Source organism: Tachyglossus aculeatus, chromosome 1 (assembly GCF_015852505.1).
Source record: "Tachyglossus aculeatus isolate mTacAcu1 chromosome 1, mTacAcu1.pri, whole genome shotgun sequence".
In the NCBI taxonomy this organism is placed as follows: domain Eukaryota; kingdom Metazoa; phylum Chordata; class Mammalia; order Monotremata; family Tachyglossidae; genus Tachyglossus; species Tachyglossus aculeatus.
In genome coordinates, this window is record NC_052066.1 from 59,989,608 (window position 1) to 60,008,116 (window position 18,509).

The 18,509-nt window shown below is 45.4% G+C and overlaps 1 protein-coding gene and 1 non-coding gene across 2 annotated transcripts in view; both read left to right on the forward strand.

Moving 5' to 3' along the window:
- Nucleotides 1-1,063: 1,063 nt before the first annotated feature.
- Nucleotides 1,064-18,509, forward strand: part of NCEH1 (neutral cholesterol ester hydrolase 1) — a 74,579-nt gene continuing 57,133 nt past the window's right edge. Inside the window, exon 1 of the mRNA XM_038741280.1 lies at nucleotides 1,064-1,243. Within this exon, the coding sequence (XP_038597208.1) occupies nucleotides 1,106-1,243 (138 nt within the window). The 5' untranslated portion in view covers nucleotides 1,064-1,105. The remainder of the gene's footprint in view (nucleotides 1,244-18,509) is intronic.
- On the forward strand, nucleotides 13,511-13,648 carry LOC119937524. The gene has a single exon (XR_005454147.1). It is a non-coding gene; the product is annotated as a small nucleolar RNA SNORA7 (small nucleolar RNA).

An 18,509-nucleotide genomic window follows, 5' to 3' on the forward strand; every position in this document is an offset into this window, starting at 1 on the left:
CTGTTGGGTAGGGACTGTTTCTATATGTTGCCAACTTGTACGTCCCAAGCGCTTAATACAGTGCTCTGCACACAGTAAGTGCTCAATAAATACGATTGATGATGATGATGATGATGAGAAAGGGAGAAAGAGGAGAGAGGGAGAGAGAGGAGAGAAAGAGAGAGGGAGAGAGAGAAGGAGAGAGAGAAGGAAAGAGAGGGAGAGAGAGAAGGAGAGAGAGGAGAAAGAGAAGGAGAAAGGGAGAAAGAGGAAAGATGGAGAGAGAGAGGGAGAGAAGGAGAGAGGGAGAAAGAGGAGAGGAGAGAGAGAGAGAGAGGAAGAAAGAGGAGAGAGAAAGGGAGAGGGGAGAAAGAGAGGGAGAGGACAGAGAGAGGGAGTGAGAGAGGAGACAGGAGGGAATGAGAGAGGCAGAGGGAAAGAAAGAAGGAGAGAGGGAGAGAGGAGAGTGAGGTAAAGGGAGAGAGAGAAAGAGAAGGAGAAAAGAGGGGGGGAGAGAGAGAGAAGGAGAAAAGGGTGGGGGAGGGGAGAGAGGGAGAGAGAGGGAGAGGGAGAGAGAGGGAGAGAGAGGGAGAGGGAGAGAGAGAGAGAGAGAGAGAGAGAGAGAGAGAGAGAGAGAGAGAGAGAGAGAGAGAGAGAGAGAGAGAGAGAGAGAGAGAGAGAGAGAGAGAGAGAGAGAGAGAGAGAGAGAGAGAGAGAGAGAGAGAGAGAGAGAGAGAGAGAGAGAGCGCGAGCTAGCTGCGTGCTATGCGCTGTGGCATTGTAGGAGCGTCCTGGGCCTGCAGGGGCCGCTGTCTGCGGTCCGGGCTCCGGGCCTCCCTCCGATTGAGCCAATGGCGAAGAGGCGTCAGCGGCGTAGGCGGCCCGGGGGCCCCAAAGTCCCCGCCCCCGTCCCCTGCTCCGATTGGCCGGCGCAGACTCTCCGGGCCCGTGATTGGGCGGCGCAGACCCTCCGGGCCCGTGATTGGGCGGAGGCCGCTACATCCTCCGGGGAGCCGCCGCCCGGCGCGGTGGCAGCCTCGGCGCCGGCGCCGGACCCCGGATCGGGATCGGGATCGGGAGTCCGGGGAGCGGGAGCGGGAGTCCGGGGAGCGGGAGTCCGGGGAGCATGCGGGCCTCCTGCATCGCCCTCACCGTCGCGGTGGTCCTGGCCGCCTACTACGTCTACATCCCCTTGCCCAGCACCATCTCCAACCCCTGGAAGCTGATGCTGCTCGATGCCACTTTCAGGACCGCGCAGCAGCTGGTAAGCATCATCAGCATCATCATCAATCGTATTTATTGAGCGCTTACTGTGTGCAGAGCACTGTACTAAGCGCTTGGGAAGTACAAATTGGCAACATATAGAGACAGTCCCCACCCAACAGTGGGCTCACAGTCTAAAAGGGGGAGACAGAGAACAAAACCAAACATACTAACAAAATAAAATAAATAGAATAGATATGTACAAGTAAAATAAATAAATAGAGTAATAAATATGTACAAACATATATACATATATACGGGTGCTGTGGGGAAGGGAAGGAGGTAAGATGGGGGATGGAGAGGGGGACGAGGGGGAGAGGAAGGAAGGGGCTCAGTCTGAGAAGGCCTCTTGGAGGAGGTGAGCTCTCAGCAGGGCCTTGAAGGTCCTTCTCATCGCTCCTCTTTCTGTGCAGTAATAATAATAATAATGGTGATGATGGCATGTGTTAAGCGCTTACGAAGTGCGAAGCGCTGATGCAAGGTGATTAGGTTGTCCCACGGGGGGGCTCACATTCTTCATCCCCATTTGACAGGTGAGGGAACTGAGGCCCAGAGAATCAATCAACCAATCAATCGTATTGAGCGCTTACTGTGTGCAGAGCACTGGACTAAGCGCTTGGGAAGTCCAAGCTTGCAACATAGAGAGACGGTCCCTACCCAACAGTGGGCTCACAGTCTAGAAGGGGGAGACAGACAACAAAACAAAACATATTAACAAAATAAAATAAATAGAATAAATATGTACAAGTAAAATAAATAGAGTAATCAATCAATCAATCGTATTTATTGAGCGCTTACTGTGTGCAGAGCACTGTACTAAGCGCTTGGGAAGTCCAAGTTGGCAACATATAGAGACAGAGAAGTGAATCAATCAATCAATCGTATTTATTGAGCACTTACTGGGTGCAGAGCACTGTACTAAGCGCTTGGGAAGTACAAGTTGGCAACATATAGAGACAATCCCTACCCAATAGTGGGCTCACAGTCTAAAAGGGGGAGACAGAGAACAAAACCAAACATACTAACAAAATAAAATAAATAGAATAGATTTGTACAAGTAAAATAAATAAATAGAGTAATAAATATGTGTAAACACTTCACTTCTCTGAGCCTCAGTTACCTCATCTGTAAAATGGGGATGAAGACTGTGAGCCTCGTGTGGGACAACCTTGATTACCTTGTATCCTCCCCAGCGCTTCGAACAGTGCTTCGCACATAGTAAGCGCTTAACAAATGCCATTATTATTAGAGAAGCAGCGTGGCTCAGTGGAAAGAGCCCGGGCTTGGGAGCCAGAGGTCATGGGTTCTAATTCCGACTCCACCACTTGTCAGCCGTGTGACTTTGGGCAAGTCACTTAACTTCTCTGTGCCTCAGTGATCTCATCTGTAAAATGGGGATGAAGACTGTGAGCCCCACGTGGGACAACCTTGATTACCTTGTATTCCCCCCCACTCAGCGCTTAGAACAGTGTTTTGCACACAGTAAGCACTTAACAAATACCAACATTATTATCATTCATTCATTCTACCGTATTTATGGAGCGCTTACTGTGTGCAGAGCATTGGACTAAGCGCTTGGATGTGAGCCCGTTTTTGGGTAGCGGTTGTGTCTATCTGTTCCCAAATTGGACTTTCCAAGCGCTTAGTCCAGGGCTCTGCGCACAGTAAGCGCTCAATAAACACGATTGGATGAATGAATGCTCTGCACATGGCAACCGCTCTGTAAATACGGTATTGAGTGCTTATTGTGTGCAGAGCACTGGACTAAGCACTTAAATGTGAGCCCGTTGTTGGGTAGGGATTGTGCCGATTTGTACTTCCCTAGCGCTTAGTACAGTGTTGTGCACACAGTAAGCGCTCAATAAATACGATTGAGTGAATGAATGAATGTCTATCTGTTGCCGAATTGTACTTTCCAAGCGCTTAGTCCAGTGCACTGCACACGGTAAGTGCTCAGTACATAGGGTATAATTTATTGAGTGCTTACCGTGTGCAGAGCACTGGACTAAGCGCTTGGATGTGAGCCCGTTGTTGGGTAGGGATTGTGTCCATCTGTTGCCAAATTGTACTTTCCAAGCGCTTAGTCCAGTTCTCTGCACACAGTAAATGCTCAATAAATTCATTCATTCAATCGTATTTATTGAGTGCTTACTGTGTGCAGAGCCCTGGACTAAGCGCTTGGGAAGTACAAGTTGGCAACATATAGAGATGGTCCCTACCGAGCAACGGGCTCACAGTCTAGAAGGGGGAGACAGACAAGACAAAATATATTAACAAAATAAAATAAACAGAATAGTAAATATGTACAAGTAAAACAGAGTAATAAATATGTACAAACATATATACAGGTGCTGTGGGGAGGGGAAGGAGGTAAGGCAAAGGAGATGGGGAGGGGGCAGGGGGAGAGGAAGGAGGGGGCTCAGTCTGGGAAGGCCTCCTGGAGGAGGTGAGCTCTCAGTAGGGCTTTGAAGGGAGGAAGAGAGCTAGCTTGGTGGATGTGTGGAGGGAGGGCATTCCAGGCCATGGGGAGGATGTGGGCCGGGGAGCGACGGCGGGACAGGCGAGAACGAGGCACAGTGAGGAGGTTAGAGGCAGAGGAGCGGAGGGTGCGGGCTGGACTGTAGAAGGAGAGAAGGGAGGTGAGGTAGGAGGGGGTGAGGTGATGAACAGCCTTGAAGCCAAGAGTGAGGAGTTTTTGCCTGATTTGTAGGTTGACTGGTAGCCACTGGAGATTTTTGAGGAGGGGAGTAACATGCCCAGAGCGTTTCTGCATACAGATGATCCGGGCAGCAGCGTGAAGTACAGACTGAAGTGGGGAGAGACAGGAGGATGGAAGATCAGAGAGGAGGCTGATGCAGTAATCCAGTCGGGATAGGATGAGAGATTGAACCAGCAGGGTAGCGGTTTGGATGGAGAGGAAAGGGTGGATCTTGGCTATGTTGTGGAGGTGAGACCGGCAGTTTTTGGTGACGGATTGGATGTGAGGGGTGAACGAGAGAGCGGAGTTGAGGATGACACCAAGGTTGCGGGCTTGTGAGACAGGAAGGATGGTAGCGCCGTCAACAGTGATGAGAAAGTCAGGGAGAGGGCAGGATTTGGGAGGGAAGATAAGGAGTTCAGTCTTGGACATATTGAGTTTTAGATGGCGGACAGACATCCAGATGGAGATGTCTTAAAGGCAGGAGGAGACACGAGCCTGAAGGGAGGGAGAGAGAGCAGGGGCAGAGATGTAGTTGTAGACCAGGCCAGGCTATTCATATCCCACTGGATAAGTTTGTTATTTTAAAGCCTCTGGTGGACGGGCAGGTGGCCCCAGGGTCTGGGGCTTGTGTGTGCACATGGATGTTCCATAGAAGTATTCTTTCCCCCTTCTCTTAAGGCCCAGGAAAGTCACTTAATGTGATGGCATTTATTATACACACAAGGTATTTTTACAAGTGAATGAATGAATGAGTGTCCATCTGTTGCCGAATTGGACTTCCCAAGCGCTTAGTACAGTGCTCTGCACACAGTAAGCGCTCAATACACAGGATTGAATTAATGAATGAACGTACAATCCTCTTTCACCCCAAAGCCTCCCTGTCTCGGGGCGATTGAAGTTCACACCCTGTCACTGCACAATCCTCCTTTCATCTCAAGGCCACTGTAGATTTTAGGAGCCCATGGGCTTCCCACAGATGTGTATTTTGTTAAAAATAAAAGAGGAGCTTGTCAAGTTAATTTTTGCTTTTTCTCCTGCAGCCATTTTCTAGTTCTGAAAATGAACGTGAGGATGTGTATTTTCAGTGACCCTTTCATTTTCTCCATGGGTGATTTGGCAGCAGAGTGAATAATTGAAAAGAATCTCCCCTTCTAGACTTGTAAGCTCATCGTAGGCAGGGATTGTCACTGTGTATTGTTGTGTTGCACTTTCCCAAGCAGTTAGTACAGCGCTGTGTACACAGTAAGCGCTCAATAAATGTGATTGGTTGAATGGATGAATCTTAAGCCTATCCGTCGCTACCTGATGGATTTGGAAGGGGAGGGATGCTATGCCATTCCATCTTCCCTAAAAGCGGAATTAGATTTGTAGGGTAGCTTTTCTACCGCTTTGGCTTCTCAGTCCCTCAAGATCTAGTGAATTTTATTTTCCAAGCGCTTAGCGCAGTGCTCTGCACACAGTAAGTGCTTAATAAATAATAATAATTAATAATTATGGTGGTATTTGTTCATTGCTTACTGTGTGCCAAGCACTGTTCTAAGCGCTGGGGTAGATGCAAGGTAATCAGGTTGTCCCACGTGGGGCTTACAGTCTTCATCCTCATTTTACAGATGAGGTCACTGAGGCACAGAGAAGGAAAGTCACACAGCTGACAAGCTGCGGAGCGGAATTAGAACCCATAACCTCTGACTCCCAAGCCCAGGCTTTTTCTGCTAAGCCATGCTGCTTCTCATTCAAATATTTTGAATGAAAGCATGTTGAATATAGGTTGCCAACTTGTACTTCCCAAGTGCCTAGTACAGTGCTCTGCATACAGTAAGCGCTCAATAAATACGATTGAATGAATGAATGAATGTAGCTCTCTGCAGTTCTGCAGTTGCAATCTGCAGGTCTTCCTGCTTTTCGCAAAGCACCGGACTGGCTGTGAGGGAATTCAGAACAACCCAGGGGTTGGCACGGTGCCCTTTAGTGCTCAGGCTTTGTTTTGCATTATTTGTCGAGGAAATAGCTTCTGCCATACTGTTTGTTGTTTTCCCTGAAAGGCCTTTGTAGTGGTTATTTCTGTGTGGGTTTTCAGCACCTCTAGGCCCCAGGAGGAAAAACCATGTAGCTAGGCATGGGTTTGCCCGTGATTGCTGAACTCTTTCGACTGGAATCTTTCATCCTGCAGGTGTAAACAGAAGACAGCCCTAACTTGCATTCTGGAGATTTATTTTATTTTAAGTGAACACATTCTTATTGAATGGCAAAGCTAAGAGAGGAGGCAATGACCACTTGGGCTGAAATTCTAACCTCTAGCTGCCCATTAACCCTGAATTATACCATGGCCCAGGGTGATTCTTCCACCTCTGGCTCCAATCCAAGCCTCACTCATATCCTTTTAAAATTACACCAGTGAAGCTTGGTCTTTTTGCCTTTATTTTTATATTTTTCCATGAAGCATGATATTTGATCCTTCCCTATCCCATATGTCTCTGTTGAGGTAATCCTGTGCATGCTTTACTAGCTGAACCTGTAAGCATTTATCTGGAACCCACTGGGATCAAAGCACTATACTGGATATTCCGTTTGACTTTGTTGGAGAAGCAGCATGGCTCAGTGGAAAGAGCCCAGACTTTGGAGTCAGAGGTCATGGGTTCAAATCCCGCCTCCCCCACTTGCCAGCTGGGTGACTTTGGGCAAGTCACTGAACTTCTCTGTGCCTCAGTTACCTCATCTGTAAAATGGGGATTAAGACTGTAAGCCCCCCATGGGACAAATTGATCACCTTGTAACCTCCCCAGCGCTTAGAACAGTGCTTTGCATATAGTAAGCGCTTAATAAATGCCATCATTATTATTGTTGTACAAGGCACTAGTTTATTGTGCGCTCTGGGGTTGCCACGATGGGATACAACACCATCTTTTGTTCAAGATAATTACAGTATCAATTAGAGCCCTCCCAACGCACCAAAAAAAAAATTGTGAGTCTCTTTGCTTCTCCCTCGGATGAAATTGTGCAAACTGGGTGTGATTCCCTGTTGGTTATGTGGCACAAATATGTATCCCAACCCAACCATATGCCAGTGATTACCAGCAGCTTTCTGTTTTCTAAGTGTCCCAGCATTGGGGTTGCAGGGTTAAGAGGTGGTATAGCCTAGTAGGAAGAGCATGGGCCTGGGATTCAAAGGATCTGGATTCCTCTAATCATAATTATGGTATTTGTTAAGCACTTATTATGTGCCAAGCACTGTACTGAGTGCTGGGGTGGATACAAGCAACTAATAGTGGACACAGGCCCTGTCCCAAGTGGTGCTCACAGTCTAAATCCCCATTTTACAGATGAGATAACTGAGGTACATAGAAGTGAAGTGACTTGCCCAGGGTCACACATCAGACCAGTGGCAGAGCCAGGATTATAACCCATGACCTTCTGACTCCCAGGCCTGTGCGCTATCCACTACATCATGCTCTAGACTGTAAGCTCGTTGTGGGCAGAGAATGTGTTGTACTCTCCCAAGTGCTTCTTAGAGTGCTGTGCACATAGTAAGTGCTCAATATATATGAATGAATGATTCTAATCCCAACTCTTTGACACTTGTCTTCCAGGCCATCTTGGACAAATCATTTAACTCTTCTGGGCCTCAGTTTCCTCACTGTGAAGTGTGGATTTAAATACTTGTTCTCCTTCCTCCTAAGACTGGGAATCCCAAGGGGGACAGAGAGAGTGTCTGATATCTGCCCCAGGACTTGGGTAGGGACTGTCTCTATATGTTGCCAATTTGTACTTCCCAAGCGCTTAGTACAGTGCTCTGCACATAGTAAGCGCTCAATAAATACGATTGATGATGATGACTTAGTACAGTGCTTGGCACATAGTAAGTGCTTGAGAGTCAGAAGGTCATGGAGTCTAATCCCAGCTCCACCACCTGTCTCCTGTGTGACCTTGGGCAAGACACTTCACTTCTCTGGGCCTCAGTGACCTCATCTGTAAAATGGGGATTGAGATTGTGAGCACCACAAAGGACAGGGACTGTTTCCAACCCGATTTGCTTGTGTCCACCCCAGTGCTTAGTACAATGCCCGGCACATAGTAAGTGTTTAATAAATACCACAAATTATTATTATTAACAAATACCATTATGATGATGATGATGATGATGATGATGATTGAAGAGGTAGCTATATTCCTTAGAGATGCTGTTTCCAGACTGAGGATGGGCCACTGGTGTGGGAGTGGGGGCGGGAAGAGGGATGGGTTTCTCTCTTTCTCTTTGTTCTGTTAGTATGGTGAAAACCCTTCCCCATCGCCCCTACTCCCTCCCTCTGCTCTACCCCCTTCCCTGCCCCACAGCACTTGTGTATATTTGTACATATTTATTATTCTATTTATTTTATTAATGATGAGCATACATCTATATTTCTATTTATCTGTTTTGATACTATGATGATGGCATTTGTTAAGCACTTACTATGTGCAAAGCACTGTTCTAAGCACGGGGGAGGATACAAGGTGATCAGGTTGTCCCATGTGGGGCTCACAGTCTTAATCCCCATTTTACAGATGAGGTAACTGAGGCACAGAGAAGTTAAGTGACTAGCCCAAGGTCACACAGCTGACAATTGGCAGAGCTGGGATTTGAACCCATGACCTCTGACTCCCACGCCCGTGCTCTTTCCATTGAGCCACGTGCCTGTCTACTTGTTTTGTTTTGTTGTCTGTCTTCCCGTTCTAGACTGTGAGCCCATTGTTGGGTAGGGATTGTCTCTATCTGTTGATGAATTGTACCTTCTAAGCACTTAATACAGTGCTCTGCACACAGTAAGTGCTCAATAAATACAATTGAATGAATGAGTGAATGAATGAATGAATGAGTGAATGAATGAAACCATCTTACACAGCAAATCCTCCTCAGGATGTATCATTGGAGTGGGTAATAATAATAATAATGTTGGTATTTGTTAAGCTCTTACTATGTGTCAAGCACTGTTCTAAGCACTGGGGGATACAAGGTAATCAAGGTTGTCCCACCTGGGGCTCACAATCTTAATCCCCATTTTACAGATGAGGGAACTGAGGCACAGAGAAGTTAAGTGACTTGCCCAAAGTCACACAGCTGAGAAGTGGCAGAGCTGGGATTAGAACCCATGACCTCTGACTCAGTTTCTCCTTGCTCTAAAGTTTGCATCCCTCCCCAATCCCCCCATAGAAAGAGTGTTTGTTCTCTCAGCTTTTCTACAGGTAAAGCTCAGTTCTGAGAGGTGCTCAGAAAGACCCTTCAAAGCCTGTGTAACCTGGGTCTACTGACACTCCAAATTACGTTTGAGAGTGCACCCTACTCCTGCACATATGCAGAGTTGTCAGTTTTTCATTCTGAGCATAGAGATTGGGAATAAGAACTGGGAAGGATAAGGACTGTCTCCCCCTCTAGACTGAGCTCGTTGGAGGCAGGAAGTGTACTCTCCCAAGGGCTTAGTACAGTGCTTTGCACACAGTAAGTGCTCAATAAATACGATTGAATGAATGAAAGGAGGGGACAGACTTCAAAGGGCTAAACAGCCAAAAAGCAACCACTTGGGGTCTTTTCAGCCCAGATTGGAATCTCCTAGGTCCTGATGAGGGACATCGGAAACCCATCCCCAAAAACTGTTGGGGGTGGGGGCAACAAGCATCTATGATATGTCTGTGGGATATTGTGTTACATAGATTTTTTTCGCTCAAGTTGTGTTAGAACAATATAAAATCGTAATAGCTTGTCTTCTGAAATCTTTGCGTGGAGTCATTAAAAATCTTCCGGGTGGAACATTTATAGCCCAGACAGTTTTGTGATTTGTTACATCAAAGCAGCTACTACTACCATTAATTTGTTTGCCCTACTAGGAAGACAGCCATTATCATTAAGTATAATAATAATAATAATAATAATAATAGTATTTGTTAATCAATCGTATTTATTGAGCGCTTACTGTGTGCAGAGCACTGTACTAAGTGCTTGGGAAGTACAAGTTGGCAACATATAGAGATGGTACCTACCCAACAGTGGGCTCACAGTCTAGAAGGGGGAGACAGAGAACAAAACAAAACATATTAACAAAATACAATAAATAGAATAGATATATACAAGTAAAATAAATAAATAAATAGAAATAATAACAAGTAAAATAAATAAATAGAGTAATAGTTAAGTGCTTACTATGTGCCAAGTACTGTTCTAAGTACTGGGGTAGTTACAAGGTAATCAGGCTGTCCCCTCGTGGAGCTCACAGTCTTAATCCCCACTTTGCAGATGAGGTAACTGAGGCACAGAGAAGTTAAGTGGCTTGCCCAAGGTCGCACAGCAGACAAGTGGCAGAGCCTGAATTAGAACCCACATCCTCTGACTCTCAAGCCCGTGCTCTTTCCACTAAGCCACACTGCTAATTAGGTCAAGAACTATATTGGAAAGCAGTGTTGCTGAGTGGAAAGATCATAGGCCTGGCAGTCAGAGGACCTGGGTTCTAATCCCAGCTCTGCCACCTGGCTGCTGTGTGACCTGGGACAGTCACGTAACCACTCTGTGCCGCCATTTCCTTTACTGTAATACTTGTTTTCCCTCCTACTTAGACTGTGAGCCTCATGCGGCATTGGGACTGTGTCCAACCTGATTATTCTGTACTGAACCCACCACTTAATACAGGGCTTGGCACATAGTAAGCACTTAAATACCATAATTATTATATTAAGTACTGGGGACAGGAAGGAAGATATGCAGTGAAAATTAGCAGACACGATCTATGCGCCCAGAGCTCATAATGTAGACCGGAGGAGGCCTACACTCCTACTTACACATACACAAAGAAAATGCCAATTGTAAAATGCAGCACTAAAAACGATGAGATTAGTAATCTCTCCACATACTGGCAAAACTGGAGAAATTGAGGTTCTAATATTCTAACCCAGATGATGAACCAACTCCACAAGCATATGCTCCACAATCCTAGGTGATGTGCACAGTTGCTTTCATTCATGGCCGGGAGTAAGGGACCAGCAAAAAGACTGAAATGTTACAGGTGTCTAAATCAGAATTGTAAATTAATCCCCACCAGTCATGAGCCCACTTGGAGATATGGTAGATGGACTAGTTAAATCCTCTTTTTCTGAGCCTCTGCTTGGTTTCAATCTCATGGTATCTTGGGGAAATTAGTCAAGTTACTATCACTGTTGATGGAGTATTTCTGAAAAACACCAGGTGTGTCAAATACTGGGAAGCCAACCACCTACCTTTTCACAGCGTCAAGGTTTTTCAGAACATGCAGCTGAGGGGACTGTGAAGTGGAGTCATTCATTCAGTCATATTTATTGAGCACTTACTGTGCCAAACACTGTAGTAAATGCTTGGGAGAGTACAATATCAAAATAAACAAATACCTTTCCTACCCACAGTGAACTTACAGTTTAGAGTGGGAGACAGACATTAATAGAAATAAGTCAACAGAGAGCCTTGCTGTCCTCAGTGATAGTGGGATGACTGAGAAAAGGCATCAAGGCCAAGGCTTCCCACCTCTTCCCCCTCAAACTGCCACCTTTGTGGCAAGCACAAAGCAGAGCATTTGTTCATGATGTTTGGAATTTTATGAAAGAATTGGCTTACTCAGGATCCCTGGATCAAGCTGTTCTTGACAGTTTGTACTGTTTGGAGTGTTTAGGGGGATTCTTATCTTTGTTTCCTGCCAAGTGGGAGAAATTCCTATTTTTTTCACCTCTTCTGGAAATTAATTAAATAGCCTCAGTTGCTCGTGAGAAGGCCAGGTGCTTAAAGACTGAGAGATTAAACCCAGACAGAAAATCTGAAGATATTGTTACCTCCTCCCATGACCATTTACTCTATCAGTAAAATTCCTGCTGTACAAATGGTGCCACACAAGGTTTTCCCACTTACCTATCTGTTCACATGCAGGTTGTTCATTATGTGCAGGCAAGGAAGTTGAACGCTTATCTGTCCCTTTGGGCTTCAGGGTGGGAGCACCCCCACCCTGGCCCTAGGTGGCTCATCCATCCTGGTCCTCTAGTCTGTAAGTTTCTTTTGGGTGGGGAATATGTCAGTTCATTGTTTTTTGTTGTTTTTTTTTGATGGCATTTATTAAGCGCTTACTATGTGCAAAGCACTGTTGTAAGCGCTGAGGAGGTTACAAGGTGATCAGGTTGTACCACGGGGTGCTCACAGTCTTCATCCCCATTTTACAGATGAGGTAACTGAGGACAGAGAAGTTAAGTGATTTGCCCAAAGTCACACAGCTGACAATTGGCAGAGCCGGATTTTGAACCCATGACCTCTGACTCCAAAGCCCGGGCTCTTTCCACTGAGCCACGCTGCTTCTCCATTATATTGTACTCTCCTAAGCACTTTGTACACAGTAAGAACTCAATTAGTACAATTAAATGAGTTGAATCAATGAATTCTGTAAAACGGAGGAGTTGCATGGCCCAGTGGAAAAAGCACTAGCTCAGATACCACTGATTGATAATGAAATTTAAGGCTGAAAATTCTTTCGAGCCATGTGAAGGAGGTATTTAAAGTTCATGATATTAAACTAAATCATTCCACTGGGGTTCACATAATATGGAAGTTTAATTTACTGCCACATTTTTTACATTTCTTTGACTGATAATCTAGAAAAGAGGCTGTAAAAATACCAATGGCATTGTTTTCTTTTGCCCTAATCTCTTTTTGACATACCAGTTCCGGTAGAGGTCTTGAACTAGCTGATAAGGTGTTTTAGAACCAGTCCAAGCAAATTTGACATTGGCATGACCCCTTTCTCGTGGGATGTTGGGTTGGGGAAATTTGATGACAGACGTATTGCAACTGGGCAACAGCCCATCCTTGTTGTTAATCTTGCACTGACACAGTTTCTGGCCAAGTTGGGTGTGGACCAGCTATACCTGAAAAGCTTCCAAATTTGAACAAACCTTAATCTCACTAGGGTGATTAAGGTACTGGAATAAAGCTCTGAAGGAATCTTTGAAGAAGCAAGTAGGCAGCATTTTTAAAAGAAAATCTGTCCCAGATTCATTCTTTTTTATCCACTGACCTAGAGGCAGGGCACATCCAGATTTGTTATTCTAGAACCTATCATTTACTCTAGGAAAACTGGGTTTATGATCTTATGTGAATGAGACTAGTTTTTCTCCCCAAATTTCTATTCTACTTGAGAATTTTTTTCCTTTTGCTTTGCTCTGCCTAATAATGCATATTGAGTACAGGGTACTGTTCACCTGTAAATAATTGTTTGAGAATTGCTGGGCTGCCCCAGTTTCAAAGTCATATCTCTTAGGGAAATATGAAGTCCATAAATAGCTCCCTAGTAAACTGTAATTAAGTGAGCCTATGTCCACTCTTGTTGCCAGGAGGATACTGGGAAGTGCCCTCTTTTACAGGGTGGTGAGTAAACAAATGAGAGAGGTGAAGTGAAGCAATTGACTTTCCAAGTGACATAGACACGTCCTAAATCTCCACCCAATACTGACCTCGCTTTGCTAGCTATAATGCAGTTTTTATTGATTCGATTCCCCACCCTTGAGATTTTAAGTAAATCTAACCTAGCCTTCCCACTCTCAGGGTCACTTCTGGAGAGTTTCCAGTACTCTACCAGTCTCAGCTACAGGAGGGAGAGTCAAGCAGAGGCCTACCCATTCCATTCCTAGCTTGGCCAGTGGCTAGCAAGTGGAAGGCAATCTGCTACAAGTCAAAACTCAGCCATGCTGGGCAGCAGAAACATGGGAGAGAGTCAAGGGTGGTGACTCGAGTTTACTGTGCGGAAGGAGGCAGTAGTAAATCACTTCTGTATTTTTACCAAGAAAACTCTATGGAGACACTACCAGAACGATTGGAGATGGAGAGCGGGGCGTTCTGGGAGAGATGCGTCTGTGGTGTCACTATGGGTTGGAAACAACTCGACGGCATAAGACGAGACAAACCTAGCCTTCAAAATAATTATAGAGAGAACATCTGAAAGATTTAGAGCTGCATAGAGCCCAGGCCTGACCCTGAAAGAATTTTAAAACATGGATAGAACTATACTTCTGAAGGTCACTAATGCTTACAAGTATAACATGTATCATGGGTATAATAGATGTGTGAAGTTCTGGGATAATTTTGCAGGTGGTAAAAATTTCTTGTCAGACTTTTGATTGTCTAATGGTTGGGCTAATAATAATAATAATAAATAATAATGGTATTAAAAGCACTTACTATGTGCTGAGCACTATTCTAAGTGCAGGGGAGGTTACAAGGTGATCAGGTTGTCCCACGTGGGGCTCACAGTCTTAATCCCCATTTTACAGATGAGGTAACTGAGGCACAGAGAAGTTAAGTGACTTGCCCAAAGTCACACAGCTAAGTGGTGGAGCTGGGATTTGAACCCATGACCTCTGACTCCGAAGCCCGTGCGCTTTCCACTGAGCCAGGCTGCTTCTCTAATCTAATCTACAATGCAGCTGCAACAGCGCTTGTAATAATAATTATGGTATTTATTACGCACTTACTATGTGCCAGGTACTGTACTAAGGGCTGGGGTGAATACAAGCAAATTGGGTTGGACACAGTCCCTGTCCCACACGGGGCTCACAGTTTCTATCCCCATTTTACAGATGAGGTTACTGATGCCCAGAGAAGTGAAGTGACTTGCCCAGGATCACACAGTAGATAACTGGTGGAGCCGGGATTAGAACCCATGACCTTCTGGGTTCTAAGCCCTTGCTCTATCCACTATGCCTTGCTGCTGCTTCAACATTATTGAAGAACATTCATGTAACATTATAGGTTATGCCTCTCTTGGCTGCCACTGTTTAAGAAAATGTCACGGCCCACTTCAAATCTCGTTCATGTTGTGAAACGACACCCACAGTTAATACTTCTAGAAGATAGTGTGGGAAACATCCTCTGGAAAAGAGAAATAAACCAAATTCAGTTTACATTTCTCACTGTTTAAGGCTTTGTTTTTGTTTCTCTAAATAATGATAAAACATCTTGTGGAGAAAACAGTTGAAATCAGATAAGGTATCTGCTGGCTGCATTATTAACTCAGTGATTTACTCACTTGAAATTGTTGAATGGATTTTCTAAATATCAAATTATAGAAAGATTTCATGCAAAAACAAATTTGGGTCTCTGAATTTTATCCCCATTTATCCGACCCAAAACCTTGTTTAGAGTACCTGTGGCAGAGCTGGGATTAGAAATCTGGTCTCACCACTCCAGCTCCTTACTCTTTTTATCCCAAGTCACACTTCCTTCCAACTAGTCAAGAACAGCAAACTATAATCTCCTAGAATTGCAGTGTGGCTTTAGGCCACATGATCTCTGGTCCATGACAGAGGGGAAGTACCAAGAAGAACACCACAATGTCTGTGCTATTTTTGTAGCCCTTTGTAGAAAATTGTGACACACTCAGAAGACCTCAGCCCTGGTGGCAATGAGCAAATTTGCCAACCCAATGAAGTCCCTCATTTTTCTGAAGTTACTTCACAGTAGTGTGGCTAACTGGATTGGCGTTCAACTGCTATTAGCAGTAGGTTAAGGAGAGTTCATTCATTTATTCAGTCGTATTTATTGAATTCTTACTGCATGCAAAGCAGTTCCACTTACTGGAGCATTCTGAAGCACCTAAACAGAAGACCTGAAGGCCGGTATTAAGTTTTTTCATACTGAAAGTCCTTGGGAAAAATCACTAGGTGCTCTTCTATGTAAATAACTGTGACACAAATGTGGGGAGTATGCATATGGACAAGGTTTTTTGGTCTGATGATCGGATTGACAAGAACAAGGTAACATCAGTAATCAATCAATGGTATTTATTGAATGCTAACTGTACTGTACTAAGCACTTGGGAGAGTACAGTACAACAGAATTAGCAATCATGTTCCCTGCCCATAACAAGCTTATAGTCTAGAGGGAAGGCACCAGGCCCAACCCCCAAAATGGGTAAGCGTGAAAATCCATCAGCTTTGAGAATCAGTAGCTACTGGTGCTCCCAGCTAAAACATGGGAGGGGATTATGTTTCCGATGAATGGTAACTGTGGTATTTGTAAAGCAATCAGTGGTATTACTTTGTTCACTTACTATGTACAAAGCACTGTACTAAGTGATTGGGAGAGTACCATACAACAGAGTTGTAGACACATTCCCTGCCCATTGTGAGCTTACAGTGTAGCAGGGGAAAGCATTTGGTCTGTTATATATTTAGTATGTGCCAAGCATGAGATAGATACTGTATATGCAAGTCGGACACATCTTCTAGACTGTGAGCCCGCTGTTGGGTAGGGACCGTCTCTATATGTTGCCAACTTGTACTTCCCAAGCGCTTAGTACAGTGCTCTGCACACAGTAAGCGCTCAATAAATATGATTGAATGAATGAATGAATGTGGGGCTCACAATCTAAGTAGGAAGGATAACTGGTATTTAATTCCAATTGTAAAGATGAGGAAACAAAGAAAAGTGAATTGATTTGCCCAGGGTTACCCAGCAGACAAGCACGGAGGTGGGATTAGAATCCAGGTTCCCTGACTCCCAGTCCTGTGTTCTTTCTACTAGGCCTTGCTACTGCGAATGTTCCTGATAAACCCTGTGCTAAGGGAAACTAACATTATCTTATGTCCAGATGGATGCACACTGTCAGGAGAACAGTTCTGCTTCCACTTCTAAAAGCATCCTATCAAAAAAACATATCCTCCTCCCCCTCCCATCCTCTTACTGTGGGGGTTCCCCAAGGTTCAGTGCTTGGTCCCCTTCTGTTCTCGATCTACACGCACTCCCTTGGTGACCTCATTCGCTCCCACGGCTTCAACTATCATCTCTATGCTGATGACACCCAGATCTACATCTCTGCCCCTGCTCTCTCCCCCTCTCTCCAGGCTCACATCTCCTCCTGCCTTCAGGACATCTCCATTTGGATGTCTGCCCGCCATCTAAAGCTCAACATGTCGAAGACTGAACTCCTTGTTTTCCCTCCCAAACCTTGCCCTCTCCCTGACTTTCCCATCTCTGTTGACGGCACTACCATCCTTCCCGTCTCACAAGCCCGCAACCTTGGTGTCTTCCTCGACTCTGCTCTCTCATTCACCCCTCACATCCAAGCCGTCACCAAAACATGCCGGTCTCAGCTCCGCAACATTGCCAAGATCCGCCCTTTCCTCTCCATCCATACCGCTACCCTGCTCATTCAAGCTCTCATCCTGTCCTGTCTGGACTACTGCATCAGCCTTCTCTCTGATCTCCCATCCTCATGTCTCTCTCCACTTCAATCCATACTTCATGCTGCTGCCCGGATTATCTTTGTCCAGAAACGCTCTGGGCATATCACTCCCCTCCTCAGAAATCTCCACTGGCTACCAATCAATCTGAGCATCAGGCAGAAACTCCTCACCCTGGGCTTCAAGGCTGGCCATCACCTCGCCCCCTCCTACCTCACCTCCCTTCTCTCCTTCTCCAGCCCACCCCGCACCCTCTGCTCCTCCGCCGCTAATCTCCTCACCGTACCTCGTTCTCGCCTGTCCCGCCATGGACCTCCAGCCCACGTCATCCCCCGGGCCTGGAATGCCCTCCCTCTGCCCATCCGCCAAGCTAGCTCTCTTCCTCCCTTCAAAGCCCTACTGAGAGCTCACCTCCTCCAGGAAGCCTTCCCACACTGAGCCCCCTTTTTTCCTCTCCTTCTCCCCATCCCCCCCACCCTACCTCCTTCCCCTCCCCACAGCACTTGTATATATTTGTACAGATTTATTACTTTACTTGTACATATTTATTTTACTTGTACATATTTACTATTCTATTTATTTTGTTAATCATGTGCATATAACGTTAATTCTATTTGCTCTGACGATTTTGACACCCGTCTACATGTTTTGCTTTGTTGTCTGCCTCCCCCTTCTAGACTGTGAGCCCATTGTTGGGTAGGGACCGTCTCTATATCTTGCCGACTTCTACTTCTCAAGCGCTTAGTACAGTGCTCTGCACACAGTAAGCGCTCAATAAATACAATTGAATGAATGAATGAATGATTGATTCTATGTGGGCTTGGGCAACTCACTTATGTGTCTGTTTCCTCATCAGTGAAATCAGGATTCAAAACCCTGGGAGTCAGAAGGCCATGGGTTTTAATCCTGGCTCCACCACTTGTCTACTGGATAACTTTGGGCAAGTCACTTAACTTCTCTGTGGCTCAGTTACCTCATTCATTCATTCATTCATTCATTCAATCATATTTATTGAGCGCTTACTGTGTGCAGAGCACTGTACTAAGCGCTTGAGAAGTACAAGTTGGCAACATATAGAGACGGTCCCTACCCAACAGCGGGCTCACAGTCTAGAAGGGGGAGACAGACAACAAAACAAAGCGTATTAACAAAATAAAATAAATAGAATAGTAAATATGTACAAGTAAAATAAATAGAGTAAAAAATATGTACAAACATATATACAGGTGCTCTGGGGAGGGGAAGGAGGTAGGGCAGGGGGGATGCAGAGGGGGAGGAGGGGGAGATGAAGAAGGAGGCTCAGTCTGGGAAGGCCTCCTGAAGGAGGTGTACCTCATCTGTAAAATGGGGATTG